At 37.6% G+C, this 24,176-nt stretch overlaps 1 protein-coding gene across 1 annotated transcript in view; it reads left to right on the top strand.

The window, feature by feature from the left end:
• The window catches only part of LOC106086240 (titin), a 29,106-nt gene extending 6,605 nt beyond the window's left edge, over window positions 1–22,501 (top strand). The window contains exons 4-8 of the mRNA XM_059361941.1: window positions 131–4,665; window positions 9,623–9,928; window positions 10,001–10,045; window positions 10,130–10,207; window positions 10,269–22,501. Coding sequence (XP_059217924.1) covers window positions 131–4,665; window positions 9,623–9,928; window positions 10,001–10,045; window positions 10,130–10,207; window positions 10,269–21,898 — 16,594 coding nt within the window. The 3' untranslated portion in view covers window positions 21,899–22,501. The remainder of the gene's footprint in view (window positions 1–130; window positions 4,666–9,622; window positions 9,929–10,000; window positions 10,046–10,129; window positions 10,208–10,268) is intronic.
• Window positions 22,502–24,176: the final 1,675 nt, after the last annotated feature.

Genomic DNA, 24,176 nt, shown 5'->3' with positions numbered 1-24,176 from the left:
GTTTGTCAGTCTGCATTGATGAACCAACTATCTCTGGGAAGAAGAATTTTGAGATTCCTATAATTAGAACCATTGTAATAACAATTTTTAGTAAAAACTTAATTTTTAAAAATCTATTTTCCATTAAAAGTTTTGCCTATTGCATACAATCGGATGAAGAAGGAAATACTTCTGTCGAATCCTCTGCTGATGCCAACGAAGAGCAACCACCGTTCACCACCGTCGAAGTACCACATTCAATGGCTACGAAAAATGGTGATAAAAAAGTTGATGATTCATTGAACTCACCTAAAGAAGAACTTAAACAACGTGAAGTTACCCCAGAACCTGAATGTACTCAATCGGTGTTACAGGACACGCCAAAAATGAATCTGATTAACAGCACCAACAACAAAGAAAACTCAACAAGTACTCAAAAGAAAAATAATTTGCAATTATCATTGTGCCATCAATCGGATGTTGTTATTACATCTTTTTCACCACGTGAACCGGGAGTTAAAATTGAAAAATCCTTTACGGCTATACTCAAGCCCAAGGTGCTGGTCACTATGGCTCCCAATACACCAAGAAGTGTCTATAGTACCCCCAAGAGTGTACTGCTCGATGATGATGACGACATTGATGTCGATGAGATGGACAAAAGTAAGGACACCATACATTTTCATACGCCTTCAACATCCCGCAAGGCATCTAGAAATGTTAAAAACACCTCTATGCATTTGGTGGATTTTACCACACCCAATAAACTTGCACCGGCAAGTCCTTACCTAAAATCTGCTCTCAAAGCTTCGGCCAAAAAGCATCCACTTACTCCTGTGGCTGCAAAAACCGCAGGCAAGAGCAAAGATGAGAATTTGGGTGTAAGTGCCTTGCCCATTACACCCCTGCTGGAGGCCGGAGATTCAAAAAGTGAACTAGAAACCCCTGGTTCAGTTATAAGTGTTCATTCCACTGACACCTCTAGTGTCATTGAAATTTTAAGTGATGAATCCACACCGGGCAACAATGCAAATGCTATACTCAAAACTCCCGCCAAAACAGATATGGTCAAGGCCCAGGCCACCACCCCAATGAGAACTCCTCAGTCACTTATGAAGAGAGCTATTTTAACAAGTACCAAGAAACAAATGTCAACGCCTAAACGGCCAGAAGCAACCACTGCCGCAACGCCAATAGTTACACCTCGCAGAGAGCCCATCAATCGCATACCATTACGAACTAGCATTAGTTTATTGAGATCACCGGCCACACCTAAACCAACTGGGCCAGATCCACCTTCATCATCAACATCAAGAAGAATTAGCATGTCGGCACCCTCTCGAAAGAGCATGTCGGCGGCAAGCGCTTTGAAATTTGAAAGCACACCCCTATCAAATAAAAAAACATTTGCAACCCCTTCAACTTCACGCAGGTCATCATTAATACCCATGTCAGCCAGTAGAGCGCAAACTTCGACGCCTTTTAGTTACTCACGACAAAATAAATCGGCTTGTAGAACATCACCTTTGAACAAGGTGCGCAAGTCTGTAGGAGGCATTCCACTATCATCGCATATATCAAAAGCGAGACGCTCAATACTGAACACATCGCATTCCCAATATACATCTATCAAGGAGAAATCTCCTCAACAAGTGATGAGTGACCGTTTGGTGTCGCGGGCTCGCAAATCATTAGGTATATCGCCAATGTTGAGTAGAGCCATAAATATGGTGCAAGCTTCCAAAGCCGCTAATCCCAATGGATCGAGCTTATTAAAGAAACCACCATCGGCTAGGAAGTCTATGGCATCAAAATCGGTCTTATTTGCTGAAAATCAACAAAAGAAGAAGATCACAGAGACAGCAACAGCAGATCTCAGTGTTACTTTTGTAATTGATTCGGACGAGGAAGTCGAGAATAAAGCTGTTGAAAAGAAAAAAGATGCTACATTTTCCCCAGAAAAGGGTGAACAATTACAGGCGAAAAATGAAGGCCAAATGGAAGAAAAAACTTTGAATGTTACCTTCTCACCTGAAAAAGAAGGTAACGGGGCATGTAAAAAGGTCGATATTCCTATAGATGTTGATGAATTAGTACAGAAAGATGATAGCGTACCATTGGAAAATATTGAAACCATTGAAAGCTTACAAAAAGACGAAAACGAGCAGAAGGAACCGGAAAATGAAGTTTCCTTAGTTGCACAAGCCTCTGAAGAGAGTTTTGCTGAAATTATTTTTGATTCACTAGAGGAAATCGAGGATCCAAAGCCATCAGTGGCAATAGGAGAAATTGAAGACAACAATGAAGCTGACAAAGTTTCAGAAGCTTCAAATCAAGCAGAAGTAGAAAAAGAAATCCAGGCGGCAATAAAACCAGATAAAAGCCCAGAAGAAGTTGAAATTGGCTTTGGTGAGGAATCCTCCTCCATTCATCAAGCTAATGCTGTAAAAGAGCCAACTATTGGCACCGATTTCATTGAACTCGATACAACAAAAGAAGCTATAGCTATCGCTGAAAAGGCCAGCATTTCGCCAAACAAAGTTGTAAGCAATATTCCTTTGGAGAAATCATTGGAAAAAGAATCATCGGTCTATAAACCCATTTGTGAAGATATAACCCTGGAAGGTTCAGTAATAGAAAAAGATGTCAAAGAGCTGAGCTCTGTGAATAGATCCAATAAACCCATAGATGAGGTAGTGACTTTGCTAGATGATTCTTTAACTGTAGAACTAGCTACAGAAAAAGACAATGATGCTTTAAAAGCACAAATTGTTACACAACAAGTAGATGAAAAAGCTGAAGAATGTCCATCTGAAGAACAAAAAACTACCAGCGAATCAATAAATAGCGAAAAACTAAATGAGCCAGCATCAGAGTCAACAACCCCTGAAACTGTGAAGGATGATCATCAGGAAAATCTTCAGAAAAAGGGAACGTCAACTGTCGTAGAAGAAGAAGAAACCAATGTAGAAAAAAGTCAAATTCCAATGGAAGAAAATAATGAAAATATCTGCAAAAATGTAGAAAAGGCGGCTGATCTTGGTGTTTCCAAAGACGATTCTCCATCCGACCATAAAGAGGAAAGCCAAGCTGAAAACACCAATTCAACTGAGGAAAGAGAAGATTCTATTGCAGAAAGTTCGCTGGCGGACAAATCGGATATTGCTGAGGAGGAAGCTAATGCGGGAGAAGTTAGTCAAGAAAATGATGAAAATATCTGCGAAAACGTAGATGCTTCTCTTGTCGATGAAGAAGATAAAGGCCAAACTGAAAACCTCCATTCAGCTGTCACAGACGAAAACTATATTGCGGAATGTTCAGCACCGAACCAATCAGAGATGGCTGAAGTTGAAATTCAAGTGGAACACAAAGAAGCTTCTCACCCGGAAACATCTGACACTTCCGAGAACAATGCGATAGCCGAACAGAGCCAGGCAGAAACTCAAGATTCCAAACAGGTAGAATCAAATTCATGTGTATCACAGACCACAAAGGATAAAATTGAAGAAATGACAGAGCAACCAAGTGAGAGGAACCCACTAAATAAGTCCGATGGAAATGTGATTCTTGCCGATATAGATGTGAAAGCGGCGGAGATTAGCACCACCTGTAAGTTACTGGAACAAATCGAAGATGTTCTCAACAAATCGGATGAAATCAAACAGAAACATTTGGAAGAACACGACGACAATGAAAGTATTCCAACGTTGACGGACGAAAATGAAAGTGTAAAATTAACACAAGACAGTATTTCGGATTATCAACATAGTGAAGTTGGAGAAAATAAAGACGAAACCGCAAAAACCTTAGAAATAGTTGTGGAAGGTAATGATGGGGAAACCATTGGGCAAAAAGCGCAACAACAAGTTGGCAATGAAAATGAGGGCGAAAATGCAACAAAAACAACGGAAGAAGAAGCTGAAGCTTCGATGAAACAAGTTGTTGACAGTATTGCAAAATCCTCCCAAAGGTTGTTCGATTCTCGTTCAACCACAGGAACACCCAAACGTCGCAGTCGACGAGCCTCAATGCTGGCAGAAACAGCAGAAGATATTAAAGAAAACATTGACGTTTCTTTACAAAATGTTGCCAAAAAATTGGCTGAAAGCGAAATGGCAGCGGTCTGCACTCCAAGACGCAGTTCTCGACGAAAATCCACTTCTATGGAAACGGATGGCGAAAGTAATAACGATGTTAAATCCTTGCCAACGTTTACACCAAGGCGTAGTGCACGACGTGCTTCTATGTCTAGCGACGTTGTTACCAGCAGTACATCCTTTACGCCCTCTAGCAAAAAAACTAGAAGGGCTTCACTCTCAGCTGTATCTGAAACACCTCTAACTCCTAAACGCATAACAAGTCGCCGGTCTTCTATATCTTTAGATACTGAAGAAGTTATTAAAGTTGTGGAGGAATCTACACAATCCAATAGTACACAACGAACTGAACCTATTGTGGAGGAAGTAAATGAAGATATGGGTGCCATTATTGAAGAAGAGGAGGGGGAAGAAGAAGAGGAGGGGGAAGAAGAAGAGGAGGGGGAAGAAGAAGAGGATGTTGCAAAGCAAATTCCATCAGTCACATGTTCCGTTGGTGAAGTTCCTAACAATACTAATTCAGACAATGCAACATATCTACAACATGTAAAGGATAATGAATCATTGGAGGATAATGTCAACAGTAAAGGTAAATAAATATACGTTTTAAATAAATTAGGACATGAATGTTTTATAAACATGGCCTTATTATTTTTTTTATGAATTTTTTATTATTTTTTCAATTAATTTTTATTTTTATTATTTCTTTAATTAATTTGTATTTTTTGCGTTTTGCTCTAAATTTATTCGTTCATACAATATATATTTCCCGGCAGCAGATGATTTGTTTCTATAAAAAAATTTTTAAAGTTAGGCAGAAATGTGTTTTTGTTTTTTATTGCATTTGACTGATTTCCTAAATCGTAATTTCGTTTGGTACCACCAAACAAATCAGAAGGATTTGTCAAAAAAAGATATGCCTTCTAAGTTAAAACTATGACCTTAAGAGTGTTTTCCTTTTGTAGGACAGCAAAAAAGAAAATTACTTCCCTTCAAATATTTTTACCAAATGAAGACATCCAACTGTTACAACAAAACACTCTTGCCCAACTGCCACTCTAAGCAATCGACGATTGCCATAAGGGTATGTTTCCAATGTAAGTATATTCCAGCCTACACTGCTGCGTACCGTTCCGATCATTTACACATTTTGCGCTAAATTTATTCGGCCTTGAAATAATTCATACAATCGAATATTATCCAGCTGCAGACCATGGGGTAATCTGTTTCTATTATAAAATATACCTTTTTTTAAGTTAGGTAGAAAATGTGTTTTGGCTTTGTAGTAGCATTTGACTGGTTTCCCAGATCGTGATTTCGTTCGCCACCCCCAAACTGTAGCGCAGCAAGAAAGAAAAATACTCCACTCATATATTTCTTCCAAATGAAGACACCCATGGCAGCCGGTTGTACGTACTGGATTGATGGAGTCTTGCATCGGCAAGGACTGCCGCCACAGTGTACAACATACTGCTACAACAACCCGCAATCCCAAGGCAGCCGGTTCTACGTACCGGATTGACCCGATAAAGTCCTTCACAGGCAAGGGCCGCGCCTCAACACACAGCTACAACAACAACCCAACTATTACAACATAACCCACTTGCTTATTTTCTGTCTTATTATTTTTTTATACTCTCCACCATACTAATATACTAATACTAATTTCGTCATTCTGATTGTAACTACTCGAAGTATTCGTCTGAGACCCCATAAAGTATATATATTCTTGATCGTCGTGACATTTTATGTCGATCTAGCCATGTCCGTCCGTCTGTCTGTCGAAAGCACGCTAACTTCCGAAGGAGTAAAGCTAGCCGCTTGAAATTTTGCACAAATACTTCTTATTAGTGTAGGTCGGTTGGTATTGTAAATGGGCCATATCGATCCATGTTTTGATATAGCTGCCATATAAACCGATCTTGGGTCTTGACTTCTCGAGCCTCTAGAGTGCGCAATTCTTATCCGATTGGGATGAAATTTTGCACGACGTGTTTTGTTATGATATCCAACAACTGTGCCAAGTATGGTTTAAATCGGTCTCTAGGGTGCGCAATTCTTATCCAATTGGAATTAAATTTTGCACGACGTGTTTCGTTGTTATATCCAACAACTGTGCCAAGTATGGTTCAAATCGGTCCATAACCTGATATAGCTGCCATATAAACCGATCTGGGGTCTTGACTTCCTGAGCCTCTAGAGTGCGCAATTCTTATCCGATTGGAATGAAATTTTGCACGACGTGTTTTGTTATGATATCCAACAACTGTGCCAAGTTTGGCTCAAATCGGTCCATAACCTTACATAGCTGTCATATAAACCGATCTTGGGTCTTGACTTCTTGAGCTTCTAGAGGGCGCAATTCCTATCCGATTTTGCTGAAATTTCGCAAGACGTTTTTTATTGTTACTTTCAACAACTATGTCAAATAAATTACAAGTCGGTTCATAACCTGATTTAGCTGCCATATAAACCGATCTGGGATCTTTACTTCTTGAGCCTCTAGAGGTCGCAATTATTATCCGATTTGCCTGAAATTTTGTACGACGGATTCTCTCATGACCATTAACATACGTGTTTATTATGGTCTGAATCGGTCTATAGCCCGAAACAGCTCCCATATAAATCGATCTCTCTATTTTATTTCTTGAGCCCACAAAGAGCGCAATTCTTATTCGAATTGGCTGACATTTTACACAGGTCTCCAACATAAATATAATTTAATTGTGGTCCAAACCGGACCATATCTTAATATCGCTCTAATAGCAGAGAAAATCTTTTCTTACATCCTTTTTTTGCCCAAGGAGAGATGACGGGAGAAAAACTCGACAAATGCGATCCATGGTGGAGGGTATATAAGATTCGGCCCGGCTGAACTTAGCACGTTTTTACTTGTTTTTTTTTAATTTATTTAAATTTTAGTTAATTCTTTTAAATCTTTTTTATATTATTTAATTTTTTTTCTTTAATTTTTTTTTAATTTTTTATTCTAAAATTATTTTATTGTTATGTTTTTTATTTTACTTTTTATTTCGTTGTTTTTTTATTACCAACTTTTCGGACTTTTATTTCAATTTCGATTTGTATATTTATTTTTAGAAATTACTTTTAATTTTAAATTCTTATTTATTTTTATTTTAATTTATTTAAATATATAGGATATTTATTTTTTACTTATTCGTTTTATCAATTTAGTCTTCGTTTTATTTTTATTTTTTTTTTTATTTATTAATTTTGGGGTTTTATATTTTGCTGTTGTTGTTGTAGCCACATTTACATGTGGAAGTGGCGATCCTCGTCAAGATCCTGTAAGTGAGCAAGCTCGTTTCGGTCCAAAGGACCAATCGCCTAGGGAACAGAATTGCCATTGTTTATTTAAAGGCGCCAATAAGCCGCCTTGTCGTATCGAGCATCATAGGCACTCAGTAGTATTTGTGCAAGAGCCGGCGCTCGATGCCGCTGATTGTCCGCGACTGCCGTTGCAGATATTCCGTATGGAGCATTCCACTATTTATTTCTATTGTCATTTATTTATTTTTATTGTCATTTATTTATTTTTATTGTCATTTATTTATTTTTATTGTCATTTATTTATTTTTATTGTCATTTATTTATTTTTATTGTCATTTATTTATTTTTATTGTCATTTATTTATTTTTATTGTCATTTATTTATTTTTATTGTCATTTATTTATTTTTATTGTCATTTATTTATTTTTATTGTCATTTATTTATTTTTATTGTCATTTATTTATTTTTATTGTCATTTATTTATTTTTGTTGTCACTTATTAATTTTTGTTGTCACTTATTTATTTTTGTTGTCACTTATTTATTTTTGTTGTCACTTATTGATTTGTGTTGTTGTTATTTATTTTTATTTATTTATTTTTATTTATTTATTTTTATTTATTTATTTTTATTTATTTATTTCTATTTATTTATTTTTATTTATTTATTTATTTTTATTTATTTATTTTTATTTATTTATTTTTATTTATTTATTTTTATTTATTTATTTTTATTTATTTATTTTTATTTATTTATTTATTTTTATTTATTTATTATTATTTATTTATTTTTATTTATTTATTTTTATTTTTTTTATTTTTATTTATTTATCTTTATTTATTTATTTTTATTTATTTTATTTATTTTTTTTTCATTTTTTTTATTTTTTTTTTATTTATTTATTTTTTTCATTTTTTATTTATTTTTTTTTATTTATTTGCCTATTTCTTATTTTTTATTTTTTTGTACTTAGTTTTTTATTATATTTTTATTTTATATATATTTTTTATTATTTTATATATCTACTATTTATTTCTATTTTTATTATTGTATTTTTATTATTTATTTTATTTATTTTTATTATATTTTTTATTTTTATTATATTTTTTATTTTTATTATATATTTTATTTTTATTATATTTTTTATTTTTATTATTTATTTTAATTTATTATTTATTTTAATTTATTATTTATTTTATTTCATTATTTATTTTATTTTATTATTTATTTTATTTTTTTATATATATTTTTATTTTTTATCTATTCTTACTCTTTATAATTTTTTTAATATATTTATTTTTCTCTATTTGCATACAATTAATTATTTGTTATTATTTTATTTAGTTATTATTATATTTTTTTGTTATGTTATTTAGTTATTATTATATTTTTTATTGTTATTCTATTTATTCTTATGTCATTATTATTCATTTTTTACTATATATTTGTTACTATTTAGCTATTTTTATTTAATTATTTTTGTTTGTTTCTATTTTTGTATATATTTATTTTCATTACTTATTTTATTTATTCATTTTTATTTTTGTTTTTTGCCTTTATTCATTTCATTTTAATATTTTTTATATTTTTTCGTAATAAATGTAAAAAGAAAAATTATAAAATATATTTTTGTTATTTTATGTATTTTTTTATATTATATTTATTTTTTTTGTATTATATTTTTTATGTATTTTATTTTTTTTATATATTTTATATTTTTATATATTTTATATTTTTATATATTTTATTTTTTTATATTTTAGTTTTTATATATTTCATTTTTTTATAGTTTAGTTTTTATATATATTTTAATTTTTTATATATATTTTAATTTTTTATATATATTTTAATTTTTTATATATATTTTGATTTTTTATACATATTTAAATTTTTTATATATATTTTTTAATTTTTTATATATATTTTAATTTTTTAATTATTTTATTCTTTTTTATACATTTAATTTCTTTTATATATTTTATTTTTTTTATATATTTTATTTTTTTATATATTTTATTTTTTTATATATTTTTTTGTATATTTATTTTTTTATACATATTTTTTCTTATATTTTATTTTTTTATATTTATATTTTTTTTATAAATTTCATTTCAAATCAATGTATGATTTCTTTTTTACATATAATTTTTTGTAATTTTATTCTCTTATATATATATTTAAATTTTTTAATACTTAAGATAATTATTTTTTAAGTTCGTAGTAAATGTAAAACTTGCATATATTTAACATTTTCAGACACTGACCGAAATATTGTTGACGAAAGAGTCGAAACAGAGAAGGAGACGTCATCAGAGCAAGTGATTTCACCTGAGACTAATACACAAAGTGAAAATACAGAGACGAAAACATCTGACTTAACAGAAGATGAAAAACAATCAAAAGATGATGATGAGGTTATTGTGGAGCATCAAAATATCTTAAACGATGAGGAAACACCAGTCGAGCCAGACTCAACACAAATCGAGCAAGAAAACGATGTAACTGGGCAAGTGGCAGAAAGCGTTTCCAGCGTAGTTACGGAGTCTCCTACAGAACCCACTGGTACGTTAGATATATTGATTTGCATTTCCGTATATTTAAATAATTTTAACAACTTTTTTTTTCAACTTAAAGCTGAATTTTCTGACGATATTGTTGAGGATATTGCACCAGATGAAGGTAAGTTTTAAAGTCGGTACATTTATTTGTTTGCAAGTCGATAGCTTAAATTTGTGTGCAACTTTCTATAACTAATATTTTTAGATATGCAAACACTTTTGATTTCTGACGAGGATGAAGAACCTAACGAGGACAGAGATACTCAAATGTTAACGAATACAGGTACTCGTCAACGATTTTATATGGTTGCCATACAAGCTATTCATCATTAATTTCTTTGCAGTTCCTCAAACGCCGAAGAGCAAAAAGTCTGTGCGAATTGTGGCCGACTCACCGTGTACACCAGTTATGGCGGGAATGCGTGAGATGCTTAAAACTCCCAAACCAGAACAAAGTACTCCACAATTTAAGGGCATTCGAGATTTAGTGCGTACACCTAAACAACTGTCTACAGAAACAGAAGAAGAAGAGACCGAAAGCAAAGGACAGGCGAGCGAATTAAGAGGTGTCAAAGAACTGCTTAACACGCCCAAGACTTGCAGTACTCCACGCTTTAAGGGTATGCGCGAATTAATGCAAACTCCAAAAGAAAGTAGCTCCCCTGTTTTGGGTGGAGTTAAAGATCTATTGAGCACATCAACAAGCGATGAAGCTATAGTTGTCGAAAATGTCGAAAACACCGCTTCTACATCTAAAGAGGTTAAAGCAGCCATGCATATCTTGAATACACCCAAGACTTCTATTGCGGCCTCACCACGATTTAAAGGCATGCGTGAGATGCTAAAAACATCCAAAGAAACCAGCATTCCTGTTTTGGGTGGAGTAAAAGAACTGTTAGATACACCAGTTAAAGAAGTTAGTACAGTGCAAAATGTTGAAATAAACAAAAATAAAGCTGAAGCTGTTGAAAAAGATGCCAAGGAATTGTTGAATACTCCGAAGACTTGTGGAACACCACGATTCAAGGGAATGCGAGAGGCGATGCAAACGCCAAAAACTGGCACAACTCCTCTTTTAAGTGGAAAGAAAGTACTATTAGATACGCCCATACTGATTTCCAAAGGAGATATGGAAACCGACGAAAATATTAACACCGAGAAGGAAGAAGGAAAAGATCTTAAAGATGTTAAAGAATTGTTAAATACTCCCAAGACATGTGCTACACCACATTTTAAGGGTATGCGAGAACTCATGCAAACCCCCAAACCGATTTCCACACCTCAATTGGCTGGAGTTAAGGAACTTCTTGAAGAGCCAGAGGAAGAAACGCAACTGACTGAAGACAGCTATAAGTCCCAAAATGACACTCCCACCACCTCTTCAATAGAGGAAAATATGGACCTTATCAGAGAGGAAGAAGAAAGAGATCTTAAAGGAATAAAGGAATTGTTAAAAACTCCCAAGACATGTGCAACGCCGCGTTTTAAAGGCATGCGAGAACTCATGCAAACACCCAAACCTAGTTCTACGCCTCAAATGGCTGGCGTTAAGGAACTACTGGACGCGTCAAAGGAAGAAACTCATGGCAACGAGATTCCAACCTCTTCATTGATTGAGGAAAATACTGACTTCGTTGTGAAAGAAGAAGAAGAAGAGAAAGATCTACAAGGAATAAAGGAATTGTTAAAAACTCCCAAGACATGTGCTACTCCAAGGTTTAAAGGCATGCGAGAACTATTGCAAACACCCAAACATAGTTCCACTCCCCAATTGGCTGGGGTTAAAGAACTTCTTGACGTTTCAAAGGAAGAAACACAAGAGGATAAAACTGAAGATAATATTGAGTCTCAAGACGACATTCCAACCACGTCATCGATAGAGTCGAACAAAGAACTCAAAGGTATCAAGGAGTTGATGAAAACACCCAAAAGCTGTAGTACGCCACGTTTCAAGGGCATGCGTGAACTGATGCAAACTCCCAAGATGACTTCTACGCCCGTCTTAGGGGGCTTGAAAGAACTGATGGATACCCCAAAGCCAGGACAAGAAGATGGCAATCTGGATAAATTCCTTAAAACACCCACAGCGAAAAATATAATGATTCCAACTTTACCTTCGAGTGCGATAATTGAAAAACGTGAGGATTCCGTGGAGATGGTGCATTCAACTGAATATGACTTAAATGATTCCAACGATGGCAGTTCAGCACACTTGGAGGAATTATTCAAAACACCAGTTGCTTCGCGCTTTGTAGAACGCATTACGGGTTCCTTTTATGGCGATGAACAAGTAGAACGAGGCGAAGAGGACAATGAATCTATAAACCAAGCAGCTGATATTCAAACACCATTAAGCAGGAGTTTGCCTCGGAAATCGTTAATACTAAATACACCGAAATTCCAGTCGCCCTTCTCAGCTGCCGAGGTACTATCCGATTTGTCTAAGTCTGAAGTAGAAGATTGGGTTGAAAAAGTTGATCCTTTGCAACAAACTGTAACCAATGTCTACGATGGTGCTGAAGAAGGTAATGATGAAGATGAAATACAAGAACAACAGAGCATAAATGACTCGATTACTGAAAGTAATCGATCTCTTTCTGTGGTACCTGAAACATGTACCAAATCTTCCATTTCTATTGGCAATAAATCGGAGACAATGATCAATTTGAGCACAAATATTGGCACTTCATCCAAAGATCCTTTGGCTACCACAGTTACAAAGCTCAAGGATCAAGAAAACCGACCCAGAACACCAATTGAGATCGATGCCGATATAAGTGGCATTAATTTACTGGATCAAACTGGAGAATCTGCACTTGATTGTTCTTTGGCTGTCAGTGAAGACGATGACGAAGAGCAGCAAGAAAATAATGCCAAGGATGCGAATGAAACATTAAATGATTCCGTTAAGGAAGTGCAGGAGGAACAAAACGATACGTTATGTGAAGATGACAATGACTTGTCAGAATCGTTGGTGGTCAGTGATACTGAGGATACGGAAAAAGAATCCAACTCGGAGCAATTGCATGACCGGGAAACATTAATCAAAATCAGCAGTTCGGATGATGTTGTTTCTTCGTCAGTAAATACAGCTTCCGATGTTGCGTGTGAAGTTGTGGAAGAAGTTGTTTCATCAAAATCTGATGGCGAACACGATGTGGTTAAGGGTCATAAGGACACCTCAAATGAACAGGAAAAAGAAGAATCATCTTCAAAATTAGTTAAAGCCTCTAGTTTAGAGTGTGAAGATATTTTCTTGGATGATTCTGTCGAATGCAATGATGCTGACGTGGAAGAAGCACCTAAGGATCACGACAAAGTTATTGAAATTACTTCCGAAGAATCAAGTGAATGTAAAATTGTTGATAGTCCAGCCAAGGATAGGGCAGACTTGAAAAAAATAGAAATATCAAACGCTGAATATGAAGATATTTTTATGGACGATTCCGTTTTGGTTGTTTCCACCTCCCAAGCAGATTCTCAAACTGATGAAGTCCCAGAATGCTCTGCCGGATCTAAGGCAAAGGGCAACTTAGAAACTGTTGACATTGGAAATGAAAAACAACAAAAAGAATGTGTTGTCATCTTAGCTGAAGATGATGCTGACCAATCAGTTGAAGAGGTCACGTCATGTGAAAATGTATTGTATAAAGAGGAGAACGAATCTGAAACCAAGAAATCTGTTGAAATTATTGACGGTGATAATCAGGAAGAGAAAATTATATATCTTGATACTGCAACTGCAAGCGACAGAGACATATTGGAAGTAGAGGAGTCTGATGAAGCCATAAACTCCGAAGTACAACAAGTCATAGTTGAGTTTGATACTAAGAAATCTGTCGAAATTATTGACGTTGATCATCAAGAAGAGAACACAACTGCATGCGATAGAGACATACTGGAAGTAGAGGAGTCTGATGAAGCTAGAAAACCTGAAGATCAACAAGTCATTGTTGAATCTGATCCCAAGAGTTCTCTCGAAACTGTCGACGTTGATTATCAAGAAGAGAAAATTATAGATCTTAACACAACTGCAAACGATAGAGACATACAGGAAGTAGAGGAGTCTGATGAAACTAGAAACCCTGAAGGTCAAAAAGTCATTGTTGAAACTAATAAATCTGGCGAAATTATTGACGTTGATGATCATCAGGATGAGAAAATTATAGATCTTAACACAACTGCAAGCGATAAAGACGTACAAGAAGTGAAGGAGTCTGATGAAGCTAGAAAACCCGAAGTTCAACAAGTTATTGCTAAATCTGAACCCAAGAGTTCTCTCGAAACTGTTGACGTTGAGCACCAAGAAGACAAAAATACAGATCTTAACGCAACTGCAAGCGATAAAAACATACTGGAAGTAGAAGAGTCCGATAAATCTAGAAAAACCGAAGTTCAACACGTTATTGTTATTGCGGACGAAGCAAATATTCAAATCAGCAATGAAGTAATAAAGGATGTGGATGAAAAGGTCATTGAAATCTTTTCGGAAGAATCTAGTGAATGTAAATTTGTTGAAAGTCCCGGCGAGATATTAAGAGAAGAGCAAGCACAGCCAACATCGAGTCATGAATGTGATAATATATTCATGGACGACTCTGTTGTTACTTTTGTATCTCGAACGGAAGCTGATGATATTGAAAAGCCCTCTACTAGTAACAAAGGATTAGATACTTCTAAGAAAGTTATGGATGAAGTGGTATCATCAAGTCAATCTGATGCTTATTATCCATGCGAAGCCATTACTGATGAAGAATCCAAATTAGAAGAAACTGACATTACATCTTCGGTGTCGGAGTCCAAATTGACAAGTGAAGAAGCCAATTTGCCAGACCAAGGGAACAAGTCAGACGCAGAGGTTATTGAAACAAATCAAGACTTCAATACAGAAAATGTGGAGACTGAAAATTGCGAAGAATCATTTGGGTCCGCTAAATCGACAACTGGGGAAAATGTGGCAAATGTTGTAAATCAAGGCAAGGAAACTGATTTGCCAGATGAGCAGCTTGCTGCCGGTGAGAAATTCCTAATCATGGACAAAATACCAACAACTGTAGTAAATTCAGTTCCCCATGTAGAAACCCCTCAGGAGGTTGACACACCTCAATCTTCTGTGTCCGAAACCAAGGAGAACCTTGTAACTTCTGAGCCTGCTGAAATGACTAGTTCTGATGTTTCCAAAACTGAGAATATTTTACAGAATCGTGTCTCTGAAACTGCAGTTGCCGACGGCTCTACCCCTAACCCAGAAACCGATTTAAAGCAGAGCTCAGAAGATGATGCTATGAAAGATTTATCTGGTCAAATCGCGGAATCATCAAAACACGTCTCTGAAACTGCGGTTGCTCATGCTGCTATGGAAGACATTAGCGTGGAATCATCAGAACCATCCCAACACTTCTCTGAAACTGCGGTTGCTGACGTCTCTGACCTAAACACAGAAATCGAAACTTCTCCGAGCGAATCCGAAGAAAAAACAAAAGAAGATGCTGCTGCTATTTCTGAAACTATTGTCGCAGAATCTCAGCTGGAAGTTTCGACAACTGTTGCCGAAGACCCAGTTGTAGAAATTGATGAAAAAGAAGCCGTAAACACAACTGTACAAGAAATTGATGAAGAAGGAGTTGAGATGTTAACCAATGAACCTGATTTCAACGAAGAAATGCCAAATCCAAAAGATGTCGAAGCTCTTGACATAATAGTTGCAGCAACTGAAAAATCCTCGGCATCAACATCTAAAGAGTCGATGCATGAAGTCCCTTCAGAATCACTAGAATCTGAAATTACAACACTTCCAGTAGAGCAAAGGAAGGAAACAGACAAACACCAAGAAAATGTTGAGAAACATGAGACATCGATCTCTGTAACTGAAGTTCCAGACTCTTCCGCAGATTCGACAAACGACAACAGCAACGACAATCTATACACTGAAAACAAAAACAAGGTCAGCAGCTCTGATGATTGTCAAACATTGTCGAAGATTGAAACCAGTGAAATTGTGGAAATTCCCACAACATCAGCCTCATCGACGATACCCAAAGACGAACAGAAAGTTGAAATGGAAACAGTATCTGAAGATTTAGCGAAATCTGTGGAAAATGCAGAGAAACCATCCTCAACTGAAGTTTCTGTAAGCGATACTGTGAAGTCTTACGACATCGAAGTCATTATTAAAGACAAGCCAACCATCGAGGAACCAGCTGCTGACAATGTAGAATATCAGGAATCTAAACCAAAAAAACGTGCTACCCGTATCCGCAAGGGTTCACAATCCAGCGTTTGTTCCGATGATGGCTTAAGTGAATTGCCAAAATCCAGGCGAGCACGCAAAAACTCAAAAACTGAGGAAGATTGTTCGAAGCAGGCTAATGCTGTAGATGACCTGCCGGCTGTTAGTGAAGAGCAAGAAATTGACTCTGCTTCAAAGCAGCTTGATAAAGAAACAGCTCAAGCCGTAGTAGATTTGGGCACTGATTATTTGCGTAGTTCTGAGGCTCGGGAAGAAGAAGTTAATACTACCAAGAAATTACTACCATCCATTGATGAGCACAAAAAGTTATCCGAAGAAACAAAAGAAGCAAAATTGGAGACTCCAGTACCAAAAGTGGCATGCAGCGAAGCCACGACAGAAAAATCTGCAGGCACGGACTTCGCTGATAAAGAAACTGAGAAGAATATTGTACATACAGAAGTTTTCGTGGCAGAGGAATTACCATCATCATCGACCGGTATCGAAAGTGAGTCTAAGAATATTATTGAGGCTGAACTTTCTGATGAACAGGCTAAAGCGCCAGCCAAACGTGTTCGTCGCAAAGCTAGCGAAGATCGCGTTCGTTCAGATATAGACAAGGAAACAGAAGTAGTTGAACCGGGTGTTGACAAAAAAGTTGTTCCAAAACGAGGTCGACGGAAAGCCAGTCAAGATACCAATGAATGTACCTCGAAGGAGAATGCTATTACGGAAGTTGTGGTTGAGGATACACAAAGGGAAAAAGATGAATCAATCACCACTTCTAAAGAACAACAAAGCAGTGATCTTGAAACTTCTAAGGAACCAAACAACAAGCGTACTCGTCGCAAGGCTAGTCAGGACACCAAACATCCTGTTGAAAGCGCCAAGAATACTCATCTGGATGTTATAGAAGAAATTCCTAAACAAGAAGTTATTATTGAAACCACAACAACGTCTAGCCATGAAACCGTAATACCTAAGGAGCCGGTTAAAGAACAACTTCCACTAAAGCGTAGCCGAAGGAAGGCAAGCCAGGATTCAAATCATGGTGAAGATAATACAACAACACGAAAGACTGTACGTTCAAAATCAGAAACTGAATCGGAAAATACAATGGCTTTACAAACAATTGAAGAAGTTCAAAAACTAGAAGAAATAAAGGACGGCAAAGAGGCAGATAAAGCCAATAATCAAAATCTAGAAATTCAAGTAGAGGAATTGCCATCAAATAAAGAAGTTGGCGATAACGAAAATAAAAAGCCAGAGGTTACTGCAGTGCATGAAGAGCCATCAAATAAGCGTAGTCGCCGGAAGACAAGTCAAGATTCCACTCAATGTGATGTCAGTACTGCAATAGAAAAAGAAAAGATCAAACTGGGCGTATCAAGTGCTTTGGACATAATCGAAGAGTCCATGTCCACAGAAGGTTCTTCAGCTGCCAACCAGTGTGAAAACGAAGCAATTGTTGAAGACAGTGACCTAAAAGCTGTTCGTTTCAGACCGGACAATTCAATTGTTTTATTCAACATCGATGCCGCCACATCAGAAATAGGACAGTCTAAAAAACAAATTGGCGATGAAAATAAAGAAGTGACCAATACAATGGCTGAAGCTCAACCAGGAACAAAAACCGTATCTCAAAAAGAGAACATGCCAATGAATAAACGTGGTATCCGGAAGGCTAGTCAGGATACAAATCTTAGTGGTGACAGTACTAGCCAAGCAAAACCAAATGCTACATTAGAAGAGAAAAGTGATTTGGAGAAAGTTAAGGAAATTGAAACTGCAAAGAACAAAAGTGCGGCAGCAGCTAGTACTAGGCGAGGTCGCCGTAAGGCTAGTCAAGATTCAAATCATGAAGATGACAATGTCAGCCATTCTAAGCAAGATACTAATGTAGAACATAAATCTGTTCTGGAGAAAATTGAGGAAAATGCCGATGTTGTGGCTGATTATGACCAACAACAGACAAAAGAATCGCAAGAAGTTAAAGAAGACGACCATGAGGTCAAGGCTACAAAGGCTCCAACTAGTACTAGTACTAGACGTGGTCGCCGAAAGGCTAGCCAAGATTCGAATCAAGGAGACGACAGCAGCACATCTGCACGCAAGGGTGGCCGTTCAAAGGTTCATGTAAAACCGGAAATGCCCACTGTTTTAGAGAAAATCGAAGAAAATAAACAAATAGCAGCAGAAGAGAAAGTTGTATCAGAGCCACTCGAAGTGTCTGCAGGTCCATCTGAAGATGTTCATGATGTGAAAGCAGATGAACAAGTGACAACTTCCAGCGAAGTCGAGGTTAAAATTGATGCAAATCCCTCAGAGGTTGAGGAGCCGTCTGCAAGTGCAGCAGATAATGAGCATCAAGAGCCCCATAACAAAAGAGGTCGGTGTCGAGGACAAGTTGAAAAGGCTCATACTACACATGCCAGAAGAGGTGGTCGTAAAAAAGTTGATGTACCGGTAGATGAAAAATTGGAACCTGTTGTTGAAACCTTAGTTGCAGCCGAAGTACATAAAGATGCAAGCGACACAAAATCAACTGTTGTCGCAGTTGAAGAAACAAAAGAAATGGAGCCTTTGAATGAAAACACAACCAAAGATGTGGTTGAAACTTTAACTGGACGAAGTCGTCGGAAAGCCCACCCCGAGATTGACAACAGCTCGACAACTACAAGAAGAGTGCGCCATGCAAGTACAAAAGACGATGACCATGCTGTAATAGTAGATACTGCTACAATCGAAGTTTCGGAGCAATCCAATGAAAACGTCAAAGACAAAGAAGAACATAAGGATGATGATTCGCCAAGAAGGGCAACGAAACGCAAGGTACAAACAGCTCAGACTCATGATACTGACTCTCATGCGGGTAAACCAAGAGCTAAAAGGGGCCGAAATGCACACGCAGATGCAGATGAACCAATTGATGATACTCAGCAAGAGGCGAAACAAGAAACTGAAAATGTTGTCGGTAATGAAAGTTCTGAAGTAACCAAAACTACTCGTGCCGGTGGTAGGACTGCTCGTACAAAACACCATGATGACGATCATCATGAAGAAAAAACATCTGGCAGAGCGAAGCGTGGACGCAAAATTGCCGAATGCGCCGAATCCACTCCATCAACTGATGAAAAGGCAAAGAAGGAGGAGGAAGAACATGATGACCATCACCATGACGAAAAAACTACTGGCAGAGCAAAACGTGGACGCAAAATTCAAGAAAGCTCAGAACCAACTCCATCAGCTGATGAGAAGCCAAAGGAGGAAGTCGATGAACAACACTCAAGTCCTGAAAAAACAAAACCTTCACGCGGCACAAGCAGAAATGCTCGAGCAAAACATGATGACAGCAAAGAGGAGGATAAACATCCTGAAGATACGGCATCAGCAAGGTCGAGGAGAGGCCGCAAGGTTCACGAAGACGACGAATTGGCCGCCGCTACAACAAATGAAGAAATTGATAAAAAGACAACAGATGTTGATTCAGAGCATCACCCTTATGGCCCTGAAACAGAGAAAACATCTCAGGGCCCAACAAGGAATCTTCGTGGAGAACACCCTGAAGAAGATGACCATCATGAAGTAAAAAGTTCAACAAGATCAAAGCGAGGTCGAAAGGTACATGAAGAAGCAGTTCTATCAGTAGAAGAAACATCGCCACAAAAGCCATCTGTTGAAACTAAGTCAACACGTGGCGCTACTAAAAATCTTCGCACCAAACATCATGATGATGATCATGACCACGAAGATGACCATCATGATGTAAAATCTTCTGCTAGAACAAAGCGAGGCCGAAATGTGGTTCACCACGACGAGGAGCCAAGTCAATCAAAAGGAGAAGAAGCTGACGATACGGAGCACAATACCAGTACCGAAAAAGCGAAATCAGTTCGCGGTGCAAGAAATATTCGTACAAAAGATGTTGATGAAGTTCATGAAGTAAAAACAACAGGAAGAGCGAAGCGTGGACGCAAGGTTGGATTACATGAAGATGAGGAGGCAGTTCAATCAACTGAAGATACAACCCAAAAAGAAACTCTTGAGGAAACTGAGAAAGCAGAGCACCATGCAAGTCCCGAAGGACCAAAGTCTACACGCGGCGCCTCTAGAAGTGCTCGAGGCAAACATATTGAGGAAAACCTTGAGGAAGAACATGATGATGCTAAAACTGGTGTTGCTAAAAGCAAAGCGAACACCAAAGCAGCGCCTAACAGTCGAAGACGTGGTGCAAACAAAAAACAGGATGATGATGGTGAACATGCAGTAGAAATATCTCACGATGAAGGCGAAGATAACCGTGAGGTAGTGGTTCACAAAGGTCGTGGTGGTCGTAGAAAGCAAAATGAAGAAGAGCCATCGGAGCCTACTCCCACAACGCATATCGCTGAACCACCTAAAGCCAAAAATTCACGTAAACGTAAAGAATCTCATACTGAAAAAGAGGAGCACGCAGCTGCGGTTGAAGCAGCGGATCCCAAAACTCCTCAACGTTTGCCACCCACCGCGGAGGAAACTAAAGAAACACCAGAGTCGGAAAAACGTGCTCGAGATTTGCCACAACGCAGAGCTGCCGTTGTCTATCATAATTATGACGAAACGTCAGATTCTGAAAAACCGGAAAAGAAGAAGAAGAAAACGGAATCACCACGCAAATCAATAGAAACAGCCAAACCCACAATAGTGGAAACAATAAAAACCAGCGATTCCTCATCGGACCAATCTCCTGCTCTAACAACGGCCAGGGGACGTACAAGGAAACCCACCGCCAGAGTACAACAATTCTTAGAAGAAGAACGGGCTAGAAATGACTCTCCTAAAAAACGTACAGGAAGCACTGCCACTCCTACTACTGCGGCTACTGCTACACCCACAAGGCGCCAGCCTGCAAAGCGGGGAACAAAAGCTCATGCGGCTGAACCAGTACCAGCAACTATAGAAGCGGAGGCAAATGAAAACCAAGAAGCCGAAGTGGAGCAACCCCATCAAACACCGCGTACTGCTAAAACTGCCGTTTCCAAAGTTCGCAAAGTTACTCGAAAGGCCAAAACTGCAGAAGTCGAAACAGAAACGGTAACTGAAGAGCCGCCGGCAAAGAAATCTCCTGTGGAGCTTGAGGCTGAGAAAAAATTTATAGCAATACCCGAGAAACTGGAGGAGCATAGTTCACCAGGCAGAACTACCGGTAGACGTAATGCAGCAGCAGCCGCCATAGCTAGAATCGAAGAAGACGCTTTGGCTGCTGCTGCCATTGATGGTCCCAAGAAATTGAAAGCGAAGAAACCTCTTGCCAAAGGCATTGCTGCCGCCACCCCAACTACCCCTGCAAAACGAGAGCATAGATTAGCATCAGCCTCAACTGTGGAAGGTGTAGAAGATTTGCAACAAATAGAGGAACAAACCGACTCACAGGAAGAACAAAAGTCGGCTGCGCCCAAACGCGGAGGTCGTAAAGCAGCAGCAACACCTTCAACCACAGATACGGCAGAAGCAGTTCCTGCCAAAAAAAGTCGCCAAAAGAAGGGCAATGCGGCATCTGAGCCAACTGAATCAGCTGAAGTCGAAGAACCCAAGACAAGTCGTGCAACCGCCAGAGGTCGTAAGAATGTGCAAGAAAGTACGGCGGCAGCTGAAAATCCTGTTGTTGTCCCACCCGCGGAAAAAGCTGTTGAAGAGCAACCAGCAGCAGCTGAGGCGACGACGACGACGACGACAAAACGTGCAACGCGAGTTCGTCGTAAATAATTTAAATGATTTTTTTTTAACTAGATAAGTATTGATAAGATTTTTAAAATAATTTAATCGTTTTTTTTTATATATATATAAATATTTATGGAAATGTTTGAGAACAAACAAAATTTAATATTTTTTCTCTTGTCCTCTGGAAGTTGTTTTCTTTTTCTGTTTTAATATTTTTTTTCTGCTACAAAGGTTTAGAGCTAAGCCTTGTGCAAAGGAACACTTGTTTTGTTACGCTTTAATGGCTATCTTTTATTTTCGCAGTTTCTGGCTAAGAATCTTCTATTTCCTAATATATATGTGTAGTTTTAGTTGCGAAAAAAATTAATGAGTTTTATCGAAAACTTGTGTTTTGCTTACGAATCTTAATCGAATTTGTTTTATATTCTATTTTCTCACCGTTTGGAAAAACGCATTACATTTCCTTCTCAATAATTCAAAAATAGAAGGGAGAAATCTTCGTTTCGGAAAAAAATCTTCATATATATATTTTTTGTATCGTATAAATCTTAGTATTACTTAAATGTAACTCTAACAAAATCGCAGACCCGCATACCACACATAAAATATATAAAAATAAATGTAAAGATTACTTTAATATAATTTTAATTTTGGTTTTTTTTTATTTGTGAAATTAGAGACTGTGCATCATATTCTTATGGGTCGATTTATGGTTCGCAAACTTTGGGTTGTCAGTTGTCAAATTAACATTACGGATGGCAACCTACCGACTGAAGTTGACAATATCAATTCAGGTAATTACACTTTCTTTTCATACCCACAACCATAGTAACACCTCGAAAGATTGATCTAGAACCCCATAAAGTGTATATATTCTTGATCGTCTCGAAATTCTGATTCGAACTAGCCATGTCCATCCGTCTGTCAAAATCACGATAGCGGTCGAACGCGTAGAGCTATCCACTTGAAATTTTGCACAGATACTCTACATTGATATAGGTCGTTGGGGATAGCAAATGGGCCATATCGGTTCAGATTTGGATATAGCTCCCTTATAAACCGATCTCCCGATTTGATTTCTTGAACCCATGAAGACATAATTTTTGTTCGATTTGGCTGAAATTTTGCACATAGTGTTCTGTTATGACTTTCAACAACTGTGCCATGTACGGTTCAAATCGGTCAAGAACTTGATATAGCTCCCCTACAAACCGATCTCCCGATTTGAGTTCTTAAGCCCCTGGAAGCCTTAATTTTCATCCGATTTGGCTAACATTTAGCACGTAGTATTCTGTTATGACTCTTAACAACGAAGCCAAGTACGGTACAAATCGGTAAATAAGCAGATATAGCTCCCCTATAAACCGATCTCCCGATTTGAATTCCTGAGCCGCTGGAAGCGGCAATTTTTGTTTCATTTGACGCATGGTGTCCAAATCGGTCTATAACCTTATATAGCTCCCATATAAACCGATGTCCCGACAAGCCGCAACAACTGTGCCAAGTACGGTCCAAATCGGTTTATTACCTGATATAGCTCCCATACAAACCGATGTCCCGATTTGACTTCTTGAGACGTTAAAAGCCGCAATTTTTGTCTGCTTTGGCTGAATTTTTCATAAAGTATTCTGCTATGACTTCCAACAACTGTGCGAAGTACGTTCCGAATCGGTCTATAACCTGATATAGCACCCATATAAACCGATCTAACGATATGACTTCTTGACCCCTTATAAGCCGCAATTGTTGTCCGATGTTGTTGAAATTTTGTATGTAGTGTCCGTTATAACTTTCAACAACTATGCCATGTACGGTTCAAATCGGTCAAGAACCTGATATAGCTCCCCTACAAACCGATCTTCCGATTAGATTTCTTGAGCCCTGAAAGCCTCAATTTTCATCCGATTTGGCTAAAATTTAGCACGTAGTATTCTGTTATGACTCTTAACAACGAATCCAAGTACGGTATAAATCGGTAAATAACCATATATAGCTCCCCCATAAGCTGATCTCCCGATTTGACTTCCTGAGCCGCTGGAAGCCGCAATTTTTGTTTGATTTGATACATGGTAGGAATTGAGGCGGCTGCATGTACCGGAACGAACGGCCACATAGTTTTGGAATGCTCTCAGCCCCCTTTTTTGTGTGTTCGGACCTGGTCCGGAAAACTTAGCTTACACGTCGTTAGAGGTATACCCACAAATTCCAGTTTCCCTGGAATGTGAAGTGTAGTTCTTAGTCTCGCAAGCTCGTTCGCTTTACAAGTCCTTGGGATATCTCTGTCGCCCGGCACCTAGAACAGGTGAATTTTGATCTGTTCAGC

The sequence above is a fragment of the Stomoxys calcitrans genome, chromosome 2, assembly GCF_963082655.1.
Source record: "Stomoxys calcitrans chromosome 2, idStoCalc2.1, whole genome shotgun sequence".
Classification (NCBI taxonomy): Eukaryota; Metazoa; Arthropoda; class Insecta; order Diptera; family Muscidae; genus Stomoxys; species Stomoxys calcitrans.
Note: the sequence above shows the minus strand (reverse complement) of the source record. Positions and strands in the feature narration are given on the sequence as shown.